The 25,072-nt window shown below is 35.1% G+C and overlaps 3 protein-coding genes across 4 annotated transcripts; 1 reads left to right on the plus strand and 2 right to left on the minus strand.

Annotated features, from left to right (window-relative positions):
- Nucleotides 1-1,100: 1,100 nt before the first annotated feature.
- On the minus strand, nucleotides 1,101-3,850 carry PNSL1 (PsbP-like protein 2). The gene is made up of 8 exons (XM_089603275.1): nucleotides 3,701-3,850; nucleotides 3,535-3,631; nucleotides 3,040-3,123; nucleotides 2,862-2,935; nucleotides 2,413-2,535; nucleotides 1,617-1,688; nucleotides 1,429-1,525; nucleotides 1,101-1,325 (listed from the first exon to the last, which is right to left on the minus strand). The coding sequence occupies exons 1-8, from the start codon at nucleotides 3,752-3,754 to the stop codon at nucleotides 1,222-1,224; spliced, it is 705 nt and encodes a 234-aa protein (XP_089459401.1). The 5' UTR covers nucleotides 3,755-3,850; the 3' UTR covers nucleotides 1,101-1,221.
- Nucleotides 3,851-4,829: 979 nt separating this feature from the next.
- On the minus strand, nucleotides 4,830-6,468 carry LOC149379276 (F-box family protein). The gene is made up of 3 exons (XM_089603635.1): nucleotides 5,623-6,468; nucleotides 5,369-5,527; nucleotides 4,830-5,255 (listed from the first exon to the last, which is right to left on the minus strand). The coding sequence occupies exons 1-3, from the start codon at nucleotides 6,436-6,438 to the stop codon at nucleotides 5,073-5,075; spliced, it is 1,158 nt and encodes a 385-aa protein (XP_089459761.1). The 5' UTR covers nucleotides 6,439-6,468; the 3' UTR covers nucleotides 4,830-5,072.
- A 4,192-nt stretch (nucleotides 6,469-10,660) lies between these two features.
- Nucleotides 10,661-12,440, plus strand: PPL1 (PsbP-like protein 1). Of its 2 annotated transcripts, none has more exons than XM_089602218.1 (8): nucleotides 10,661-10,765; nucleotides 10,911-11,019; nucleotides 11,262-11,342; nucleotides 11,432-11,514; nucleotides 11,581-11,703; nucleotides 11,790-11,861; nucleotides 11,931-12,027; nucleotides 12,106-12,440. In XM_089602218.1, exons 1-8 carry the CDS (start codon nucleotides 10,718-10,720, stop codon nucleotides 12,207-12,209), a joined length of 717 nt encoding a protein of 238 aa, XP_089458344.1. In that variant the 5' UTR covers nucleotides 10,661-10,717; the 3' UTR covers nucleotides 12,210-12,440. The 2 variants fall into 2 exon arrangements, with proteins under 2 accessions (XP_089458344.1, XP_089458345.1); XM_089602219.1 differs by having other exon boundaries at nucleotides 10,917-11,019.
- Nucleotides 12,441-25,072: the final 12,632 nt, after the last annotated feature.

Genomic DNA, 25,072 nt, shown 5'->3' on the forward strand with positions numbered 1-25,072 from the left:
TTAGTTAGGGTTACGAGATGAGGTTGCCTCTCGTGAGTCCGTCGAGTCAGGCAATATAACGTGAGGGGCTTGCCTATTGTGAGTCTGTTGGGTCAGTCAGGGTCACAAGTGGGAGCGCCCTCACGATGCGAGATTGAGACTAAAGTAGAGACTTACAACCGTACTACGCGCGCGTGTACACAAGAGTTTTCAAAATTGAAGGAGATGAGAAATCAAACGAAAATGGTTATGATAAGGAACAACAAGATCACGACATCATATGCATTGCATTGTTTCTACTTACTCAGCCTCACTCATTTTTGTGATACGAGTAAGGAGTGCGCGTAGGATATGTAGATACATTAGCGGGTTGATTGGCGAACGCCTCCATGTTGACAAGACTTGGTATATGAACTATTCTGCCTTATGGGCCTTCTTTTCAGTTACGCTTTGTGAACTTTATGTATGTGTGCATTGATGTTTCTAGAACCGAGTCATGTCACTAACTGTTTTTTGTGTTTATACGAAAAATAGTCACAACGTCGAGTCGTTTATGATTTTGTTTATAAAAAGAAAACAAATTGACTACAAGTTTACGTAGTAAATAAACGACTCGTTGTGGTGTGACATGAGCCATGAATAGAAATTAACACTATATAAATATCCATAAGAATATAATTTGCCACATCAAATTTTGTGGCTATATTCGAAACAAATTTGAAATGTTGGCGAAATTGCAATCTCGACGTTTGTAATTGTTTAGTTCATACAATTTTTACTTAAAAATTAAACTTCACCAAGAAGCACTTTTAAATTATAAAATATCTGTTTTGGAGTGTAAATTAAATATTCATTAACAATTTCAATAAAACCAACTTCAATATGAATTCTTAGACTTGCCTTATAAACTGCTGATTTTTTTTAAAATTTATTTTTTATGTTTTTGAAAAATAGCTTTTTTTTTTTTTAAAAAAAATTATTTTTTATTTTTTATGTTTTTGAAAAATAGATTTTTTTTTTTTTTTTTTTTATGTTTTTGAAAAATAGCTAGTTAAACAACAATCCGAAAACTGGCCAGTATATTGAAAAACAAGATCTGAGCATAAATTAACATGAATCTATAACAATAATTAAAACCATACACATTTACATACATACATCTTGGTCATCAGGTAGGCCTTTGTGTAATATTATTATGTATACAAGTACAATCAATTAATAATAATAATATTCATTGATTAATTATATATCGAAAACCCTGAAAGAGTCTGCCACCACTTTTAGCTGGCTGCGATATCTTTTCCAACGCCTTTGATTTGCCACAACAATTTGCGTATAGTATCTCCCTGTTCAACAGTTTAGTTTGTTTTTAAATAAATTATTATATACTTGAAGCTTAATCAGTGATGTACAACATTTTGTGCTCATTAATTATGCGCTTAAACTAACCGCTATTAATGGCAATGGTCGCAAAGCAAGTCACAGCGAAGCTTGGAGACGTAAGTTGAAACTCCACGGTGTAGTAGTTCTTCCCATCTACGTTTTTCTGCATTAAAATCTCATTGAGAGAGAGAGAGAGAGAGAGAGAGAGAGAGAGAGAGAGAGAGAGAGAGAGAGAGAGAGAGAGAGAGAGAGACCTCTGTCATCCCAAATATGGTGGGGTATTGATTTGGCGCAGCATATCTAGTCTTAACCAAATCCGTAATTACCTGTTTGGGTTCAACAAAGAAGTTGGTTAATTAGATAATATCACAACTTTTACTATAATTGCTGAACTCAAAAGTATTTGGGTCCATTAATTATATATTCATATTTACACTTTGAGATTGCTATTTAGTCAACGTTTAGTAAATATTTGATAAATAATCACATCCACGTATTTATACGCTTAGATTGACGTAAATACCCCAACATTTAATTTCAAGAAAAAGACAAATCAGAAATGTCACGTTATGTTTGTGGTTATTTATCAAATATTTACCAAATATGTGCTACATATCAATCTCAAACGTCTAACTTGATTAGTTACCTAAATTATTATATTTGGGGATAAGTGGCTTATTCTACTTTATTATTTGGAGATAAGTGGCTTATTCTACTTTATACATAGCTAAGAGGAAATAAGTGGCTTATTCTACTTTATTATTATTTTTCTTTTAAAAAAAGACAGATTTAAGAGTGTTTAGTGACAACCACGTAATTAATAGTGTCAATTTTGTCACTATTAGTTATATGTTTGTAACTAAACACTCTTATATATGTCTATTTTGAAAAAAAAATAAGAATGTAGAATAGCCCACTTTTTTTTATTGGTGTCCAAACCCTTTTATAAAAGGGTTTTTTTTAGCTCTAAGATCCAAAAAAAAAAAAAAGATTTAAGAGAAAGAATAAAAGAAAGTTACACAAACAATTAAATTTATTATCCATACGTACCTGTTGCATTGGACCCAATTCATGGATATCATTTTTTTGTGTTGGTAAAAACTTCACTCTAACATTGTGCAGCTGCATAGATCTGTCTTTGAATGCCGAATCATGGGCCCTAAAGTCGAACTCCTAAACAATGGAAATTAAGAATTGTATCTAGTCGCAAGAAAATAAGCTATAAAGTGACTAGTATGATATCCAAATTAATATCTATGATTAAAACGAGCCATTTTTTTTTTTTTGCTATAAAAATAATCTTTCACATTATCTATAATCATCACTTCTTTGTGACAATGTTGTCAAAAAATAATTAGATGTGGAAATTTTTTAATATCTTTTTTTTTTTATATAGAATAAAAAATTGACTCATAGAACTATAGAAGTTATAGATATTTCCATTTCCTATATAAATGACCTCTATTTACCAAAAAGGAAGGAGAAGAAAAGAGAATTACCCTCCAATCCGAGGGGTAGTAATATGAATATCCGTCGGCAGTGTCAACATAGGACCGGTAGTTATTTGGTATCTCTTCAACCATGATATAAAAAAAAACCATATATAAGTCAATGCCTCCAAATTCTTTTAGCTTATGCATCTATTATTTAAAACAACACGTACCAACGTTGATTTACCTTCGGCAAATAGAGGATTTACATGTATGAGATTCACGCTTAGTGCACCAACTCCTAGTAGTAATGCCCTTCTCTTGCAATGGCCTAAAATTCAAATTGAATTCACATAAACTTTATACAAAATAAATAAAAGAATGTTTTGTTTGTTTTGTATTCTATTTGAGAAACAATGTTATTAACTTAAATTAATATAGGTATAGTAATGGGTACTGATTCTTATACTAACCTTTCATACACATTTATCTAATCACTTATAAGTCATCTAAAACACACAAATTTAGTTACTAATAAATTCGAAAAATTCAGTCGTCAATACAAATTGATTGTAATGTTTTAGTCCATTCTTTGGCCAAAAAAAAAAAAATCTTTGAGCTTCAATGAACTGGTAGTCTGAACGGACATGGTTCTTTTTTACCTCTTTTAATCGTGTTTGACTGTTTAGCTTGTTAATCTAGTTTCCCAGGTTTTCTTTAAAAAAAAAAATAATAATCATACCTTCTTCATCGGAGACTCTCTCTGCAGAGCATACGATGTTCCCCGAAATCGTTACCGAAGTAGGTCGAGCAAAATCATTCAAATGGGACACGTTCAGCTGAAAATAAGAGGACTAATTTATTAAGCTTGAACATGTATAAATGAGATCAGTGAAATGAACCATTACCTTGTTATGTATAGCAGAGGAAACCCAACTCAGTGAGAGCGATGAAACTGCCATGATTGGCTGACCAGAAAAAGAAATGGATATCAGGCTCTCTCATTGTGGATTATTGAGGTTTTGAGTGGTTTTTGTTTTTTGTTTGTAGTTTTGTGAAATCTCTTGTGATCATTTCATTCAAACAAAGTGGATAGATAGTGCGCACGTGCTACGCTCGTGATTTGCTACAAGTTTGACATGTCGTTTGATATGGGTGTTCCTTTTTTAAGATAATATATGGGTGTTCAAGTGAAACCATGTAGATCATTCCCGAGGAATCAACCATGATGAGAATGGGTTAACTATGATAGAAAATGGACGTATCAACTTACTACTTACCGTTTTCGCGCCGCGTGTTCAATTTTTGGATATACTACGTAACTTCCGTAGTATACCGTGATAAGTTTCGAACATTTATAACAAATTATTCTATAAAGAAATAATTTAATATAAATAAAATATGAGATATCTGCGAAATTTGAGAAATAAGTTGCAATATTTGTGGAATTTGAGAAATTTTATTTGAAAATTGTAGTATTAAGAAATTTTGTGCTGTATTTGCAAAATTTGCGAAAAATGAACTCATCTGCGAAATAAATCTGAATCCGTATCGTGGACCTGCGGAAAGAGAGATCTCGCGCGGAAAATGCGATAAATTTATCCCTGATCTATATCTATTATTTTTTTTAATACAAAGATGAAAAAAAATTCCGCACTTATGATTACGTTGACTTTCAAATGAGGCAAAAAATCATGCCACCTAAGCTTGTTGTTGCAAAGGTGAATTTTAGCTCAATTTCCTTCATCATTACTACTTGAAGCCCATATTCTATTATAAGTTATTTATCATTTAATCATTTTGATATAGCCCTTTTATTTTCTATTTTTTTTAATATATATTCACTTCTCCCGGTTAAATTTTATATTTGTAAAGTATCGACTAATAATAATACGATATTATTTATTCTCGTTAACTAAGTTAACTCGACACTTTATCATGCTACTACTAACCTTGTTATGTTTGAGACATCGCAGGGACCATGGATATCTTGAGATCGAGTTCATCAAGTAATCCAAAGGCTTTGACTTATTAGTTTCAAGTGACTCAACTATATAATTATTGTTTAAAAAAAAAAGACAACTATAAAATAGAAATATGAGCTTTTGAGTGTTTGCAATAGAAGAAAAAAAATTAAAAAGAGGTCCCTCAATTGGAACTAACTGTGACTAGTTTTCTTTTATTTGACTCGAGGATATGCCTTCCAAATTTTTGGAGCAAGTCACTGAAACAGAAATCAGAGATTAAGCACTTAGTTGGGCATGTTTGGGAGTTGGTGATTCAATTACAAGATTTCCACTTGAAATGAAAAGTGACTCCACTGAGAGAACTTCTCTTATCTTCTTGGCCAATATAATCTCCCTCCATTTTGACCACTTTAAGCTTCCCATGCTTGACATCCCTAACAGCTTTCTCCAAACACGTACTCGGATCTCCCTTGCCATCACAACTTTTAGCATCAATCTGAGAGAGAGAGAGAGAGAGAGAGAGAGAGAGAGAGAGAGAGAGAGAGAAGCTCAGGAACAAACTCTTGAAGATACCAAACTCAAAGAGAAATAAAACAGAACGAAACTTACAGGCACAAAGAGACTCTCCAAGGCCGGACACAGTTTCACGAAGCGAACCAAGGAATCGGTGTTGTGTCGTTCCTCGGAGTAACCGATCCACCACAACTCTTTCAGTTTATAGAACTGGAAACTCACTTTCAGAGGACTGAGTGAAGGCCATATCATTGTCTGCACAGCCACATCACATTTTCTCTCTTACACACACACACATATATATATGTATGATTTGAGTACTCAGACTCAGTGATGAAACAGTAACAAACCTCAAAAGTCCAGCTACACAGCGTGAGAACTCGAGAGTTTTTCACGGTCAGCAAAAAGGGATCAAAGTCTGCGCTGACCAGGCCACAATCTCCGAGGCCTCCCCTGAAATCGAGCATGGCATCGTCGAGATTGAAGTGGCGTTCCGGCCAAATCTTTGGGTGTTTTCCTCGGTAGCGAAATGACCGGAGTTTGGGAGTTTTCAGGCTGAGAGACGCCAAGTCCGGGCAGTCCAAGACGACGACGCTCGCGAGGTTCGAGCCGGCTTCGACGCGGAGCGATTTCAGGCCTCGGCACTCGACGATCTCGAGCCTCTCGAGGAACGAAAACCGTGGGACCAGAGACGAAACCGAGTCTCCAGTGAGAGACCCCAACGACTTGAGATGCAGAGTCTTGACAAAGGAAATATCAGAGGGACAGAGAATAACATTGCTGTTTGCGTTGAACTTGAGTTCACAGCTGAAAAAAGTGGTCTCAGCTGGTTTGTCGTCTTCGTCGAAGGAGAAGTGGATTTTGAGCTTGTTGTTCGGCGCCAGCGAGGTCAACGCCACGTCAGCATCGCCTGAACGGAGTCGGAGCCTCCGTGGACGCCTCAACGGGTCAGAGTCGTCGAATTTGGCCACGAAGGCCGCGATTTCGTCTGCGATGCCTTGAAGGGACGATAGTTGTTGCTCCGAAGCTGAGTCCCACAAGGCTCTCCATCTCGTCGAGACCAAGCTGGTTTCGAGTGCAGTTTCCGGTGGAAGAAATGCGATCACTCGCCGGAGAATCTCGTCTGGTAGTTTGCCAAACAAGTCTCCCGAGTTTTGACCCACCATTTTGTGTGTTCATGAGCTTTCCACACTGAACTCTTGAAGTAGAAACATAAGTTGACGTATGTTGGAATGACGTGTATTATTGTGCGTCTATGAATGTGTGTGTGGCTAGATTGGGTTTGACTTGCTTTTGCGATCATATTTTGGGAAAATAACACATTTATACCCTGTGTTTTAGTGAAATGTCAAGTTTAACCCTCGGTTTTCAAAAATGTCGAGTTCATACCATCTGTTAAACTAAAATGACGAAATTATACCCCCTGTTTAACTAAAATGACGAAATTATACCATGAAATGAATAACAACGTCACAAATCTCTCTTTCATTGATATTAACTCTTATATAAGAAAAACCGAATCAAATCTAAATCAGCACCCTAACTTCCAAATTCTCAATTTTGAAATAAAAATAGCCTTAAATTAAAATTAAATAATAAAACTCATACTTTCTAAGAAATGACTTAATTCCGTGTTCGAATTGTAACTCTAAATCTTGGATTCTCTGTTCGAATATGCGATTTTGATGACTATCAACTATCGATGTTTACCCCTTTGCCTCTTTCTGTGTTCTTTACGATTAAGAGACTGTTGTTTATTTTTTAGTTTTTAAATAAATTACATATATAGCGCAAATGAATAAAGATAATTGGTGTTTATATATAAATATTATAGTCAACGTCAATGAAAAATCAATAAAAAGAATATTTGTGACACTGTTTTCTATTTCAGTGTATAATTTCGTCATTTTAGTTAAACAGAGGGTATAATTTCGTCATTTTAGTTAAACAGAGGGTATGAACTCGACATTTTTGAAAACCGAGGGTTAAACTTGACATTTCACTAAAACACAGGGTATAAATGTGTTATTTTCCCAATTGAAATTGGTATATTCACATATTCGTTAATCTTTTAGATATAACTGAAAGATTAGCCTATAAGCTATAAATAATATGGACCATTCTTTCTTTTTAAATTGAAATCTTACAGAAAAAATAGTATTTCGGCAACTTTTTCTTTATGAATATGGTATCTATTAGAAGTATGTATAGTTGGTCATTTATGTTTTATACATTGTTCATCATGAATATGTTAGAAATTATTTGTATTTTATAAAATAAAATTTGTTGTAACTAGCCAAGTTTGTCATTCTTATTGGGGGAATAGCCCAAGTTTCATTTTATTAAACAAATAGCCCATATTTTCGACTCAGACCATAACGCCCTTGGTAAATTCGCGAATAGATTAATTTAATTAACCTACTGGAGTGAGTTAGGTTAATTAATTAACTTATTGGTTGAATATTAGTTTAGGTTCTTATTTTTTTGTGAGTAAAGTTAATTTACTAAATGATTGAATTCGGAATTAGGTTAATTAATTGAATGCTTTGAATATCAATTGACTTAAGTTATGATTTTTGTAAATTTTTTGTGAATTTCAAATCATTCACGAATCAGTTAATTAATTAACCTAACTCACTCCAGTAGGTTAATTAAATTAACCGATTCGCGAATTTACAAAGTGCCTCTCCTCAATCCCCTCCATCGCCGCCAATTTCCTCTCCACCGCCGATTCCTCTCCCCCCGCCGATTTTCAAGTCAATCTGAGCCGTCGATTCTCCGAGCATCGTCGCCGCCGGAGCTCGACGGAATCGACACCGTCTATGGTGGATCTTGACGGCGTCTATGGCGGATCTCGTCGGCGACGTTAGAGATCAGCAACGATGATGGACGACGATTGGCGACGACACGGCGGCGTGAAATGGATCGGCGGCGTGAAGTGGATCGGTGGCGTGAAATGGACGAAGATGAGAACGAGTTTGGGTTTAGGTTTTGGGAAAATTGAGTTTTGCTCTTATATATGAGAGTAATTTAGGTAGTGAAATATTAATTGGACTATTAACTTAATTTATTCAAATTTGGGCTATTCTCATAATATTGATGGGTTGATTGAGCTAGTATGCTCACTCTCCGACCAGTGAACAGTTAGTCACAAATTCGAGCCCCACGAGACCACACGTCCCAGAACGTAATGTCCAAAGAGCCATGACCCAAGAATGAATGTCTCACGAAACGCACGCCAAACGACCCGAGAATCACCCCATGGCCGACTATTAGAGCACACCTCAACCAACACTGAAGAGTTTTTCAAATTATGATATAAGACTTTCTAATGAGATGTCTATTATTTAATTGTAGGAAAAAAATTGATAACATTGAAGTTTCAATATTTTTGAAGAATTTCAAAGAAAAATATAAGTTAAACAGGATAGTTTGACATATTTGTACATAAAATCGTCAATCTCTTATAAATATTGGATATAATGAGTATTTTCAAACAATTGATAAGCTGAAGGCAAGGGTGGAGGCAGCCTTGAGCTTTTAAAAATTAAATTTTTACCTTTAAATTTTTTATCCTAATATTTTATATTTTTAGTTCAAAATATAATTTTTTTCATATTTGCTCTTTCTGAATATGTTTTTTTTTTCTTAGACACCTCTTATAAATTTACAACTTTTACCCCAAAGTTTTATATTTTTTTGACCAAAACTATATAATATTTTCACATTTACCCCTCCTGAATATTTTCACATTTACGCACCTCTTCGAGAATTTAGAAAAAAAAATATAATCAAATTTGCCCTTGGCTATAAATTCTAGCTTCGCCACTGGTTAAAGTACATGATTTGATATATCAAGTGCAATTTGTTAATCGTGTAAGAGTTAAAGATAATTTTATCATCAAACCTTACTTTTAATAGTTTCTGTTTATATAGTAGTCACCTATTCTTCTGTTAGTTTAAAAGAAACATTCATATATTGAGAATAAAAAGGACAGTTAAACCCAAGCTTGATTGGGCCTAGTGGTAACACCACTCTCCTCCCAAGGGGAGGACGCGGGATCGAATCCCGGCGGGCACAATGCCCACATTTAATTATTTCTGAGGTGTGTTTGTGTGGTTCTAGAAATAGATACTTATATTTGTCCAACCCCCCATATTTGTAAATATCCGATCTTGTATCATTGACTACTTATAAAGCCCTCTCTCTCAAACAAAAAAAAGGACACTTAAATTCAAGTGACAATTGTTGGGGGTTGGGACAAAGTCTTGTGACGTAAGAGTTGTGACTCTATAGTATATTATATATCTGTTATGTAACCATTGGTGTTTCAAGGCTTAATTTAAAACATTTGAATGATCGATGGCTTAATGTCATAACTAAATGGTGTTTCCATAATTACTTCAATCTTAAAGTAAAAGCACAATTCATCGTGACATTTCTTGGCAATTTAGCAGTTGATTGGCTAGATTATAAACGATTGTTTGATAACTAGACATTTGATGTTACTATTAGTCTAGCTGGATTTATGATATCAACATGTACGAAATTGCTAAAAGCAATTAGCGATGCTTTTTTTTTTTTGTGAGTACTAACAAAAAAAATAGATAGTACTTGATGAATAAATTCATTCAACGAACAAGCAGATGAAATGATTTATTTTACAATAACTCTAGTTACTTATATTCACGGGTAATATCATAAAATACTATTTGGACCATATAGTACTGAGTGCATTGCATAAAAAAAAAAAAAAAAAAAAAAAAAAAAAAAAAAAAAACAACGCATATGAATCAATTTTTTTTTTTTTTTTTTTTTTTTTTTTTTTTTTTTTGGTATCGATCTTTTAGTGTAATTGATAGATATCAAGAGTGATAAGCTTAAAAAAAACAGTTGGCTAATTCTTAAGTCCGAAGCTTTATTCTAAAGTTTTGTTTATAAGAGTGTAAGAGGTCTCTAAACTAGAATAAAATATTAGGTATTGTTGAACAAGCGCATTTAGAAGTCTAAAATTAATTTAGGAAGAAGTTCAAATTTTTTTAGCTTAAGTTGAAATGAGTTTCGTACTCAGCTTTCTTTCGAGAATCAAATTTGATTAGACCCTAAAAAATTTTCTAGCTTAAATTGTACTATGAAGACGAAGTCCGCTTGGGTATGACCGTATGAGGGTGCTATTACGGTTGTTGTTATATCATTAAAAGGCTAAGTAAGTCCGACTTGTAATCAGGTAAAGTTAAATAGAAAAGCTTGTAAAAACTAAAAAGAAAAGAAAGGAAAAATGTATATATTGTTTGGTGTTCCTCGAGGTGGGACCCAGAAACGGGTCCCTCTCAAATCCAACTAACGATTACAAACGTATAAACTGATGCCAAAACAGATAAAGTTTTGAGACCAAAAGATAAGGTCTGAGTCTCTCTCTCTCTCTTCACAATCTAAGCTTGGCCATGGCTTCCGTCCAAAGCTCACAGTATTTTCTCAACTCGTTGCCTCAGGTATGTTAACTCATTCCTCTCCCTCTCTCTCTCTCTCTCTCTCTCTCTCTCTCTCTATATATATATATATATATATATATATATATATTTCGTTTTATAATGCCATTGGTTTTTCTTTGTCTTTGATTTTATTGTCCATTCTTAGTTGCAGAAGCACCAACAATGCGGGGCTTTTTCTTTCCCAAGAAGAAGACATTCAGTTGTAGTCAAGGCTCACCAATCATCTCAATCTCCGGACTGCTCTTCCTCTGAAGGTCCCTCCTTTTTCACACTACATTGCATTGCACTTCTTTGTGATTCTGATTTTTCTAAAATCTGATCCCAAACCAACCGATTACACGATAATGGCAATTCAATGAAGCTACTGATGAACTCAATCCCCACTGATATAGATTGTAAATTTGAAACCATGTTTTAACGAATTGGGATTCTGTGGCGTTTTCTTCTGCATTTCTATTTCTTCTTCTTCTTTTAATCTATGGTTTATATACGGCAGATAGACCCGGGAGACGCCACGTCATTGCCGCGGGGATAATTGGCTCGTGGGTTTCGCTGCTCGATCAAAACTCCATAGCATGTAAGTGCTTATTTAGCCGAATTTGTTCTTTTTTCTTTTCTGGTGTGAAAATTTTGGTATCCTAAGAGCACACCCTTGATATGGCTCAGTTGGTGCAGAAAACAAGAAGGGATTTTTGGGAGTGACCGATAACAAAGACAAGTACTCGTTCCTCTACCCCTTTGGCTGGCAGGTCAGTCTTTCGACTATCCATCTCTCTTGCTTTTCCTCCTAAGTGGTCTTTTTTTTCATTTTTTAGGAAGTTTCAATAGAAGGCCAAGATAAGGTGTTCAAAGATGTCATCGAACCGTTGGAAAGCGTTAGTGTAAATCTGTTTCCGACAGTCAAGGAAGATATTCGAGATTTCGGACCACCTGAGCAGGTTCGTATCAGCCTTTCATTTTTTTTTTTTTTGGTTTTTAGTTTTCTTCTTTCAGTGGTCTGAGTCGAGTGGCTGAATTCTGGCAGGTTGCAGAAACTTTGATAAGAAAGGTTCTCGCTCCTCCGAACCAGAAAACGAAGCTAATCGAGGCAAAAGAGGTTTAGTTTAATTTCTTTAGGCCTCAAACAAAGATTAGATTCTTAATTACCTTTTTCATTTTGTACCAGAATGATGTTGATGGGAGAGCATACTACACGATCGAGTTTGTGGCTCAAGCTCCAAACTACACTCGCCATGCTCTCAGTGTGATCACTATCGGAAACGGTACTTAGCTTTTGATTATACTCAAATGCTATTTACATCCATATATATTGACACCTTGGATGCCTTAAAAAATTGCAGGCAACTTCTACACTTTGACAACGGGCGCAAATGAAAGGAGGTGGGAGAAGATGAAAGACAAATTACACACTGTCGTGGAATCTTTCAAGCTCTCCGATGTTTGACATGTTTCTCTTCATACTCCAATTCGTAATTACCGAGTAACTTCTTCTCTCTATCTATCTATCTATCTCCCTCTTAAGTGTACTTCTTTGTATTCTTATTTTTTTTTTGGTTTTCCTGTTTTGGTTTGGGAATAAAAAGAATTTGTTATTCAACATGTATATTCTTTTATATATGGAGACTTGCCTCATAGAGGAAAGTATTTTGAGCTTATTTATGTCTCGTTCTTAATTCATGTTGCTGTATGAATGTGAGAAGCTTACAATATAAACTTCAAAAACAAAGATTGGGTTGGGTTATACATATGAAAGAGTATACAATAATGATGTATTTGGCGAATCAAATACCGCGGTCTAATAAGGAACCATTCTGATCAGTTTATAATATTGTTTGATAATTTGTTGACAAATTCCTATAAAATGTTTTATCAAGTCCTAATTCATGTCGAGTAGACTTTGTTATAGCGCGAATTTTTAATTCATAAGTTGTAGGGAGAGACTTATGTCACCACAAATGGAAACTAAAGCAAATGTTGGATTTAAAGCTGGTGTTAAAGATTATAAATGGACTTATTACACTCTTGAATATAAAACTTATGATACTAATATCTTAGCAGCATTTCGAGTAACTCCCGAACTTGAAGTTCCCCCTTAAGAAGCAGGGGCTGTGGTAGTTGCAGAATCTTCAACTGTTACCTGGACAGCTGTATGGACTGATAGGCTTACAATTGTCGGGGCCCGTAATCAACAAAATAAGAGTTTGGGGCATTAAAAAGGTTGTATCCATTATAAATCTGACGTAACATAAATAATTAATAAATAGGAGTTAATATTATCTCAATTGCCATTACAAAAGTAATTAGGATTTTGGACATTAAAATATATTTTGGCTAGTGAGTATTTCAAAAATACTATCAATTCTGCAACAAAACCGTTCATGCTCGATAATGCAAGGGAGGCCATTGGTAAGATATTGAAAATGATAAATATTTTTGGAATTTTAATAGTCATTCCGTCCATTTCATCAAGATAAATAAGACGTATTCGATCATAACTCATTCTTGCCAAGAAAAAAGCACGGCGCCAATAAATCCATGAGAAATTATTTGTGAAATGAAATCGTTTGAGTCCGATATCGCATATCGAGTTCTATAGTTTTGAAACATAAGTGAGATACGGAGGAATAAGCTATTCTTTAAAAAAAAAAATTCAATGGACGGAGATATGTTGAAGTTGCATCGATTATTTGAATTTTACCGACTAGCATCAACCAAGGAGAAAAAAGAGAATGGGCGTGGGGCAGTAATTCCATATTTATCCGAACTAATCAATATGTGCCCATGATAAAGTGCATAATTCTTATTCATTTTGTGATCATTCTTTAATAATTATTCATTGTAATCACTTAAAATCACGTTTGTAATTGAACATCTTATAATTTGAGTGCTTACATATGTTTAGGTGATTACGGGCGAGTTTGGAGCTCAAATATCAACTTTTTTTTTTTGGAAGAAAATGGATCGGCCACATTGATGAGGAGCAAAATAGTGGTTGTACCGTAGTACAACAAGCCTGTACAGCAATACAGTAAGCCTGAACCTGAGGTTGTAATTCATTCATAGGTCTAACAAGAGAATTCCTATCAATAATAAAGAAAACCGTCGTAAAGTCTCATTACAAAAAAATGGAAATTATAGAAGATTTAAGAGGCCTCAACATATAAATGAAGGAGCCGACTTGATATGTTGGCATTATACCCACAATAAATAAATTTCGGATTTTTTTCGTTCGTATCGTCAGAAAAAGAGTGGGTTGTACAATTAGGAAGTTTCAAACACATATCCGATAGAATTTTATATTTTGGTCTTTATCTTCGAGCCGTACGAGATGAAATTATCATATACGGTTCTCAGAGGTGAGTACCTTGGTTTACCTATCTCAATAAAATCTATGACTGGTTCGAAGAATATCTTGAGATCCAGGCAATTGTTGATGATAATATAACGTAAATATGTTCCTCCTCATGTCATCATATTTTATTGTCGAGGAGGAACTACGGTTACTTGTTTTTTAGTACAAGTATAGCTACATGGTTTGCTATGACATTTTCTTATCATACGGCAGTTACAGATGCTTTTGCTTCTGTTCAATATATAATAACTTAAGCTTACTTTGGTTGGCTAATCCGATCAGTTCATCGATGATCAACAAGTATAATGGTACTCATGATGATCCTACACGTATTTCGTGTGTATCTCACTGAGGCTTTTAAAAAAACCTGGTGAATTGACTTGGGCTACCGTTGTGGTTTTGGTTGTATTGGCCGTATCTTTTGTAATAGATTATTCATTACCGTGGGACCAAATAGGTTATTGGGTTGTAAAAATTGTAACAGGTGTGCCAGAAGCTATTCTTGTTATATGGTCGCCTGTGATAGAGTTATTGCACGGGAGTGCTAGTGTGGGATAATCCACTTTGACTTGTTTTTATAGTTTACACACTTTTGTATTACCTATTCGTATTGCCGTATTTATGTTAATGCATTTCCTAACGATACGGAAACAAGGTATTTGTGGTCTTTTATAGAGTCTCTCATAGCTAGCTATTATTCACTGCTTCAGGAAGAACGAAAGTATTTTATTGCTACAAATATGAATTATTGATAAGAATAAGACATGCATTTGGATATTTCTCTTCAGCTCTAGAAACTAGATAAGTTTATTATTTTTTTTATTCGGCACTCATAGTTGAAGTGAATTTTTGTAAGATAAAATGGATTATGGGAGTGTGTGACTTGAACTATTGACCAGGCTACACAAATATATATTTTTATTTGTCACATTCGAATTTTCAACCAACCAACCAGCGTGAAAGCCCCATAAAACCATGCTATCAAATCATTAATATTTGGTGAAAGATATGCAATCACAAGTGTTTCTAAGAGTTTGCTGCCTCCATATCCACATTTCACTCATTTTCAAAATACCGAGTAGGACCCGACTCAATATCCAGAGTTATACTCAACTCTAACATTCCATAGTCGATTTTCGCATTTCGATCAATTATCTTGTTATATTCAACCGCCCATTGTTCAACTTCCAATCTAGATCTACATTCCACAACAAGTACCCATTTTGCAACATGGCTATTTTTCAAAAATTCCACACCAATATAATAGCTCCAAAACTGTTGTTTTCACGAGTCTCAAATGGAGAATAATTATGAGACTCAACAACTTAGTCAATACGAAGAAGAGGAAGATGAAGAGGAACATTTAGATCCTCCGACTTGTGTTCCACGTGCAAGACAAAATGAACCAATGAAAACACAATTGCAAAAAGAAAATATATCGATCTCAATAATGGTAGTATTATAAAAATAAAAAAAGGGAAGATTTCAGTACTACAAAAACGGCATTTAGAAGCGACAAAAGTAGTTATTAAAGACCAAAAAGTTGCTTCTAAATGACCTTTAGAAGCGATTTTGTCGCTTCTAAAAGTCCGCTTTTAAAGGTCAGTCGCTTCTAAAAATTAGAAGCGACACTTTTAGAAGCGACATGTCGCCTCTAAAGCCACTTCTAAAAAATAAAATTTGGCACTGGAAAAAGCTCACACGAAATGGCGGGAAGGGTTTAGAAGCGACTTTAGAAGCGGATTGTCGCTTCTAAAAGGGCTGGTTTTTATTTTTTATTTTTATTTAGAAACAACTTGTCTCTTCTAATGGTAAAATGTCGCTTCTAAAACTGTGCGCCGCTTCTAAAAGTCATTTTTTTAGTTGTATTTCTAAATACGGTATCGGAAAATGCAACGGATGTTGAACAATTTTTAAATCGGCAATCGAAAGCAAGGTACTTTAATTTTGAGGAACCATTATACAATGTGCTCCAAAAGATCAATAGTGTTCATCCTCTTTTGCATAATTAAGTTCACATGATCGCTTAGAACATAACCGTAAATTACTTAGATACATAGTTACAACAAATTTATTATTAATTCAATGAATATTATAATATGTTGATCATTTGGTTCTTCAAATTAATATGATTTCTAGATTTACTTCAAGGATCTACTTCGCAAAATATGTTGATCACATTTTGGGCCGTCTTCCCGACGTTTTCTCGCTCTCCTTATCTCATGTGTAACTTTCATTGAATTTACTAGTAAATTTTCTAGACTTTCACTAAAACAAAGTGGTATTAGCGATGAGGCAATCTTTGACGACTATGTTGCTAACATCTATCGCTACAGTCAAGGCATCTTTGGTGAGAGTTTTCGAAGAAAAGATAAATTAATTTTTTGTTATTAAACCAGGATGATATAACATTATTCGACAACAAAAAGCCGAAGATAATCACAAAAACGAATCTCGATGAAAAATGTTGTCGAAGATAGTTGTAACGAAATTAAATGATGCAAGATTTTAATGCATTAATTTACAAGCACTTTTCACGATACTCTCATTGAAGATTTCATTAGGGTCAACATCGCCGACAAATTATTTAATATTTAAAATAATGTGGCCAAAATTTAAGCATTAGTGCCCATGGGGATAATGTCATCGATCGATGATTTATTTATAAAGACGAGAATCTTTGACGACATTGTTGATGAAGAGCTTTAACCTAATTTAACTCTCTCTCTCTCTCTCTCTCTCTCTCTCTCTCTCTCTCTCTCTCTCTCTCTCTCTCGAATTTATTTAACAACATACTATGAATTCTCAAAAGTTAATTTTATTAACTTTCACAATTGGTTTTATTATTCGAGCAATTTTGAAGAAACTGAGAAAGAGTCAAATTGTCAAAGCGACCAAAGAGAAGAATCATTGTACAATCAGCATAGGCTAAAGCATGATTAAGAGACAAGAAAGGTGGGTGGCTAGATTTTGTTTATTTTGGGAAAATTTAACTAGAATTTTAATCTAAGTGGCTTAAAACGGAAAATTGCCTTAGCTTGTTTGATGTGTGTGTGTGTTTTCATTTTTTTTTTTCGATAACCCGTTCTCATTTAACTAGAATTTCAATCTAAGTTGCTTAATACGTAGTTTATTATTTCACGTGGAAAACCGGCCGAATATTGATGGTCAACGTCACCGCGTCAATTGTGTATTAAAAGTGAAATAGTACTTTTTCATATTGGGAAATGGCAACGTGAGAGTTTCTTTTGGTTTTATTTTCTTATGGGTCCTTTCCTTTGGCAATATTTTCATAGTCAATGCATTTTTTTCTCTTTTGAAATTTGCATATATACATATATTTCTTCATCATGAGGTTTTCGACGGCTGAGACAACTAATGGCCCTCATCCATACACACGATCATCTTATTATTATTATTATTATTATTCGCACGTTCTTTAATAATTCAAGGATATTATTTCTCATGGAATAAAGTCTTAGACTATGATTTAAGTAGGTCCAAACCAAACCAAGCGACAACTTTAAAACGTAAATTTACATTTTTAGAGCTTTTAGCTGGAATATTCTGTTTTCGCCAAGATTTTGCTGTCCATGAACACAGACACGCACGCTCTTCAATAATTCGTGAAGATCTCAACCCGCAATAAGGATTTTTCATGAATGTTTAGGGACGACTTCTTTAGATTAGGTTTTTGGCACTCTATGGATGAGTTTGATTGAGAATTTTTTGTTTTTTGCTTGCCTTGTACGAAAAGTCTCTATCACACTCGTTGAAGGGGAGTTAATTTGAAAAAATAAAAGGAAAAATGATATTTTTGGCCCCTCACTTTGTCACAAGTTAGTCCATGAACAAAAAAATCTGCAGTTTTACCCCTTCGTCATTGTAAGTGTATCATATTTGATCCTTATGTTACTTATATCGCAAAAATAGAGATTCGTGGTGTGTTTATCATGTGTTAAAAAACAATGTTGTATTGGTTATAACATGAGAGGTTAATTCGAGAGAGACCCATTTCAAGAGAGATTAATTACTTACCGATGGTGACGACAACGGCTTCATGAAAGCCAAACCGCCTCAGAAACACTACCGAATGGATTCGAATGTTGCGAATTCACGTTATTACCAATATAATTTTTATTTTTTCCAACACATGATAGACACACGATCAAATTTCGTTTATTTTGGCGATATAAGTAACATAAGGACCAAATATGATACAATTACAATGACGAAAGGGTAAAACTGCAGATTTTTTTTGTTCAGAGACCAACTTGTTACTGGTGACAAAGTTGAGGGACCAAAAAGATCATTTTTCCACAATTAAATATGTTGGGGGCTGATACGAAAAACTATTACGTAAACTATATAAAATTAATTAAATAATTGTAAGAAGAAAAAAAATAGTAAAACAATGGTAAACTTTTCTTAAGAGTATAAATGCTTGAGTACGAGAAGACTTTAGATCGAACTTTCTCTAAACACACTTAACTATCTTAAAATAAAAAATAAAAAATAAACCAAACAAACATAAGAGTAACCAATGATAGGTAAGAATTTAAGTGCATAAGTACATTTTTCCATCTTCTCTGTTGGATTTTTATGGCATAGTTTGTTTGTCAAAACTAACTAAACACTTTGTTTAGTTTCCGATTTTCATGGTATTTAAGATTGGATTTCAAAAGTCCAACTTATGAGTTGTTCGCGAGATATTAGGAAACTCGATCATATAAAATTCACCTAGGGTTTATTTGAGCGACTTCACTTTTCTGTTTGGTAATTCACATAGCCAATAGCTTTGAGTTTGTCTCTCTATTCTGGAGATCGTCATCGATAACAAACTCTGAATAACTCATAGATTTTGCACGATCGTACTAAGTGTGAGTACATGTTTTTGTCGGGGATGATTCCCCCATATAACCATATAAATGCGGAAAAGTAATTAATTACGCTAATCATGAGCTAATTAATTCAATGATTATATGACAAGATCTAGATTTACATTAATTAATTATTATAAGAGAGCATATAAGTCAAGCAACCGAAACAAGAGTAAACAAGTACTTACATTGATTTTCGGTTCACGAACTGAAAGCTTTCACAATCCGTCTTCGTCTTGAACGTACAAGCCTCCACACAATCAAACAAGGGACTCTACTTCAAGGGCTCGATGTGATGACACCTTAGTCTTCCGAAACGTAATCTACGAGACGAATAAGAAAGATGAGTGGGCACAGTCTTTATCTCACTAGATCACGAAACTAGGTATTTCGAGATCTCGCTCTTATTTTACTAAGAATGGAAACGAATTTCCGAGGGGATGAGAAGTAGAAGTGCACGGCCAAGAAGGCTAGGTTGCACGAAATTTTCACTCAAAATTTGCTTAAAATAATTGCTTATTTTTGCCTTCTCATGAACCCCTATTTATAGTAGTAAAAAGGAGATATTCATGGAATCTTCCAGAATATTTTATTTCCTTTTATTGTGTTCACACTAGAGGATTTAATCTAGGCCCTTGGATCTCAACAAGTGAATCCTACTTTTTCTCTCATCCATCATATCAATATCTATGGGATATTATTCTTTTATTTAAATAGAGAATAATTTATTTAGTGAGATAATAAAGGAGAATATATTATTCTCCTAAATATTCTCCTAAATACTTTCCTTTAAATAAGGAGAAAATATAGGACAATATCTTATATTTTTCTCTCTCCTTTATTTAAACAACTAAAGAGAAAATATTGGTAAATACCAATATTGAGAAAATCGAATTTTAGGCACACGGCTAAACCTGGCTTGGCGGGAGGTACCGCGACTCCCGCTCCCGCCAAGCCCGGACTCCCGTTACTTGGGCAAACGGGAGTCCCGTCCCATTAATGAACGGGCAAACGGGAGTTCCGTCCCGTTACTTGGGCAAAAGGGAGTTCCGTCCCGTTAATAAACTCCCTAAAACAGCTCTTTTTTTTTTTGCCGTTGGATCTTTGATCCAACGGCCGAAATTAAAAAAAAAAAAAAAAAAAAAACCTTCACGGGACTAACGGGAGTCCCGGTCCCGTTAGTCGCACTAACGGGACTCCCGTCCCGTCCCATTACCAGTAACGGGAGTCCCGCTCCCGTTACTGTGCCTAACGGTAGCGGGGATTCCGTCCCGTCCCGCTACCGTTAGGCCAGGTTTACACACGGCCAAGGGGAATTTGCGCAACTCCTATGCCGAAATTCCTAAATTCGATTTTCATATTTTGTGCAAGGCCCAATTGCTTAAAACCCAATTAATCATTTATTTACTTGGTCCAACAATAAACAAATAATTAATAATTGTTTATTTACTTGATCAAACAATAAATAAACAATTCTACCATAAATATTTATTTAATTCTGCGAATACCCGTTTTCCAGAATTAATGCTGTCAATCACAATTACAGCAAGTGAGATTAATAATGATAAACATTATTATACGAAAGTTCTTATCCGCCTTTATCAGAGCCGAATCGGGGACTATGGACCTAGTAATAGGAGCTTAACAAATCCGATGAAAAAGACGAAATAGTCCTTTCTCTTTTGTCCATCGATTCGTCTAATCTTGGTCAAATACTCCACCTTGTAAGCCAAGACTGAACTCTCCTTTATACTAGAATTATATTTACTCATCGTGACGAGTGTCCACTGATATAGTCAGTTCGTGATCAAGATCCTCCAGGTTCAACCCGTGTCAAGAGAAGTCAATTTTTCCGTTATACTTCTCTTGATACATATCAGCCCTAAGCATTGTTGCTTCCCCAGCGAAAGATTCTTTCGAACGTTACTTACTTCGAAAGTGCGCGCAATCTATCGGTTCTGGAATCAACCCTTAGGTGAGAGAACATTAACCTTCTTTCAGGAAGGCTGGATTCCGTATCTGTAAATCATTTCGCACTCGAATTATGCTCTGAGAAAACTCCCAAGACATAAGTTGTGATTAGCATGAATAGCCTTTTAGCGAATGAGTCAAAGAGCTCAGTAACATAACCCAGTGTCCATGATCACTTCAGGATTTAGATCAAGTCTCACTGTGATCATCATAGTGGCCTCGGTTAGTGTGTCGTAACGGTCCTTAAACGACACATCTACACCAAGACCTGTCCAGGTCGTATACTTACCACAAGTGTAGAATGCTCCCACATAGTGATCAGCCTTCACCTATGTGTTCCACATATATGACTTTAGATATAGTTTTCCAGGCGTATATCAGTCATCGACCATGTTTTAGCACACCGCCCGAACTCAGGTACCCAGCACGTGACTCAGTTAGATACGGAGGCTATGGAATAATGAATGTTTAATAAATCTCATTAAATAAGAAATAACGCTTTCAATTCAAATAGATAATAAATGTCAAACTTTATTTTATTAATAATTTCAACGAGAATTTACATAAGTATCTTCTCGTGGGCAAGAATTCCTAACAGTTTTGCATATTGACGAGTTGTTAATCTTTGGGAGAAAATTGGGTGAAAGTGAGAGGGAATCTCAAACCTAGGAGGAGCTTAGGTTGCAAAGAATCCAGAAGGTGTCAACGACGAAGGTATTTACGAATGAGAGCTTAGTCAAACTTAATATTCGTATACCTTTGATGATTTTTAGTGCATCGCTTTTCGCCCGGACATATCAGTCCCTTTCACCGAACAGGGTTGCTAATCTTGTGTGTTTCTTATTACTTTTGTTTATATCTTTTAATGATCACTAAACTTAGTAATCTTGCTCAAATCAATCATTTTTTCAGCTAGTATTCACAACAACTTAGTCACATTAAGAAGAGGAGGCCGCTGATGCTGGCAGAGAAGACGTCATCGACGAAGTTGCCACTTACGAACAGGTGTCCATTCTGCCTCAGCCTATGAAGAAGAAGAGCAAGAAGAGGAAGGTTGGAGAGCAAGTTGAACAGATGCCAAGAGTCCCAGATGATGATGAAGCTACATAGAGTGACCAAGAGCCACTCATCGGGAAGAAGAAGAAGAAGAAGAAGAAGAAGAAGAAGAATCATGCCTCTATTCCTGAGGAACCTGAAGTTATTCAAGAAGATGTACCAGAAGTTCTTCAGGAAAAAGAAGGAACAACATCCGTTTAAGAAGCAACAGATGCATCATTCTTGCAGGGAGTAGCAATAGAAATAACAGCTTCTGAACCTGCCTCGAGAAAAGGCAAGAAGAAGAGCCCTGCAAAGAAGAAGTGCCCTGCAATGAAGTCAATCCATGCCAAGGAGAATGTTCATTCTAAGAACAAGAACTTGGTTTGGGGTGGAGAAACCAGCACATCCAAAGCTACTGGAGTATGGAAGAAGGGAGTTTGGTTCATGTCTCAGGCTCACGCTAACAAATGGGAAATAGTGCTGAAGTGATCATTGATCCATGAGAAGAAGATCGATGAAGATAAGTTAGTGTCTTTGCTAAAAAAAGGTAAAGTTATTCTCTACCGTGACTTCTTCTAAGAAGTTTATTGTTCAGGTTGTTTGAAAAGGGATAGCTAATCTCATTGAGAACTTTGGGAACTCATCAAGTCCATTGTTTGGAGAGTTTATCATCAGGGGTAAGAAGTTGTACATTACACCTGACATGATCAATGAGTTCTACAATTCTATGGTTGAACAACCTGTGGAACCAGAGACAGATTTTGATAAGAATGCTCGTTGTCTTACTGGAGATGAGAAGTCCAGCTGGGTTGAGCAAGACATGTCCTCAACTGACCTCACCACAAAGTTCTCACTATTGTATGGGATTACAATCAAGAATTGGTACCTTTCTCTTCACAGAGGCACGTTTTCCAAGTCTATGACACAACTGCTATACGTCATTGGAAACAAGGAGAGAGTGTTGTCAATGGTGCCCATAAGAAGAGTTGTAGTCTTTATTTTCTACATTTGATGTAATAAAGTCTCACGAAGACTCTTGCTCGTAATTGCTTATTCATTTAATAAAAAGTTGAAACGTTCATTCATTCTTCCTTGTCTGTTTGAAGCTTTATGGTAAAACATTAGTCTTTAGTCCATAAACAAACTTAACAAGTTACGAAGAGACAAATGTAGATTTGCATGAACAAACTCTTCGTAGTTTTCTTAAAACGATATATTCGCAATCTAAAGGTCAAAGGACTATTGACCTTAGTACGATTGTTAGGAGAATCTATGATGTCTGGTTATGGGGCATTGAGAGTTGGAGACTCTATAGTTCTTCTAGGTATCTTCCGAAGGTACTGAATTGACCAGTGCACTTCTATAGACAAGATAAGATCAAACCATTTAACCTTTTATGTCTCGAAGTCACTACGTATGAATTGCATCGTGCTTACCTTAATCCTAAAATGAGACATGCCATTTCACAGCTTACGTATTCTCATTTGAGAAAGTCAGAGTTCGGACTCACTATGTGATTCTGAACAGGACCTATTGGTGAAGTACTAAGTTGTGAAGATGTCATGAGTAACTTTGTGAAGTTCTCATAGATATGGAATTCATGTACAAGATTGCTGAAATGCAATGTATATCACCTCATGCTTTGTTCCTTGGAATGTGAATAAATGAACTGGCTAGTGTCCAAATTGAGTCTTGACTCTTTTGGATGAAACAATGTGACTTGTTAGCTCCTCGTCAATACATTGTTTTTGACTTATTCACAAGCGACAAAAGAGTTGAGGAAATAACAGCTAGAAGGGTAAAATGGTAATTTTGTAAATCCCGACTAGCTGATGATATTCATGAAGGGTAAACATAGATAATATTCAGTGGATCCACTCATTACAATTAGGTTGAATTCTTGAGTAGAAAATAAATTCATTTGAACCAAGAGATTTTCAGTGTCAACTCTTTAGTGGAGTCAGTTGGCATTAAACTAAACTTGGAAAATGTTTCTGAACTTTTGAGTAAAAGTATTTAGCTCAAGCTTTGTTCATTTGGATCAATGAGGTCACTGTCACAAATCATATCGAGTAGGAATAGTTAAACTAGAAGCTAAATCAAAACAAGAACGAGACAAGTTTTACGAAAATTGTCAAAAGGGTAATTTTGTCTTTTTGGACATAGGACGAAATGAATGTCAATAAATTTTTTTGACATTGTCATATGATGACAAATGAAATAAATATTACTCGGCCATATTAGTGTAATTGGGCCTTGAGGATTAATTTCATTTCATAGAATTTTACTTGAAAATTCTTAGTGGGCTTTTCTTATGTTGTCATGAACAAATGAAGAAACATCTAGAAGGTCCTTCTAGAAGCCTTATTTTCGTCCAACCCAAGGAAAAGAGAGGCTAAATTTCGTGCATGCCATGGTGTGAAAGAGATATTATTTTGTGCATTAAATGTATAAAGATACTTGCCAAAAGAAAAAGAGGAAACAAATTTGCTTCTAGAAGCAAGTGTATTTTCGGCCAAGAGAGAGCAAACTAAATGAGGAAACAAATCCAAAGCCTTAATTGGCTCATGTTGGACGTCCATATAGGTGAGAAAAGAGGAAATAATGTTTGCTCATGAATATGTTATATTCTATAGAGAAAAGGAAACTACCTTTTGAAGGTAATCCATCCCCTATAAATAGAGACCTCATTCTCATTGTTTAATCATCCAAAGTTTTAGAGATTGAGAGCTTCTCTCTCTAGACTTGGCCAACTTATCCTCTCTCTCTCTCTAGTTTTCTTTCGTTTTTGTTTTGACACCTAGGTCCTCATTTGACCTAGCGTTTTTAGCTCTTCGACTTTGAGACTTGTTCTCGAGCCGTCGTGTTTAATAGTGCCCACTCACTAATTCCTTTTCTCTCGAGTGATTCTTGTGATAGAAATTATCGTGGTTGCTCGTGTTGACGAGGAAAGAAGAGAGACGTGCTGCGAAAGGAGACGAACGTTTTCAACCTTCCGAAGGCTCATCAACGTTCAAGCTTCTAAAAAGGTTAGTAAATTTTTAATGCTCATAATAGTTTTTATTT

Source organism: Urtica dioica, chromosome 12 (assembly GCF_054948205.1).
Source record: "Urtica dioica subsp. dioica isolate 48M chromosome 12, U.dioica_male_clone48M_v1_H2, whole genome shotgun sequence".
Taxonomy (NCBI): Eukaryota; Viridiplantae; Streptophyta; class Magnoliopsida; order Rosales; family Urticaceae; genus Urtica; species Urtica dioica.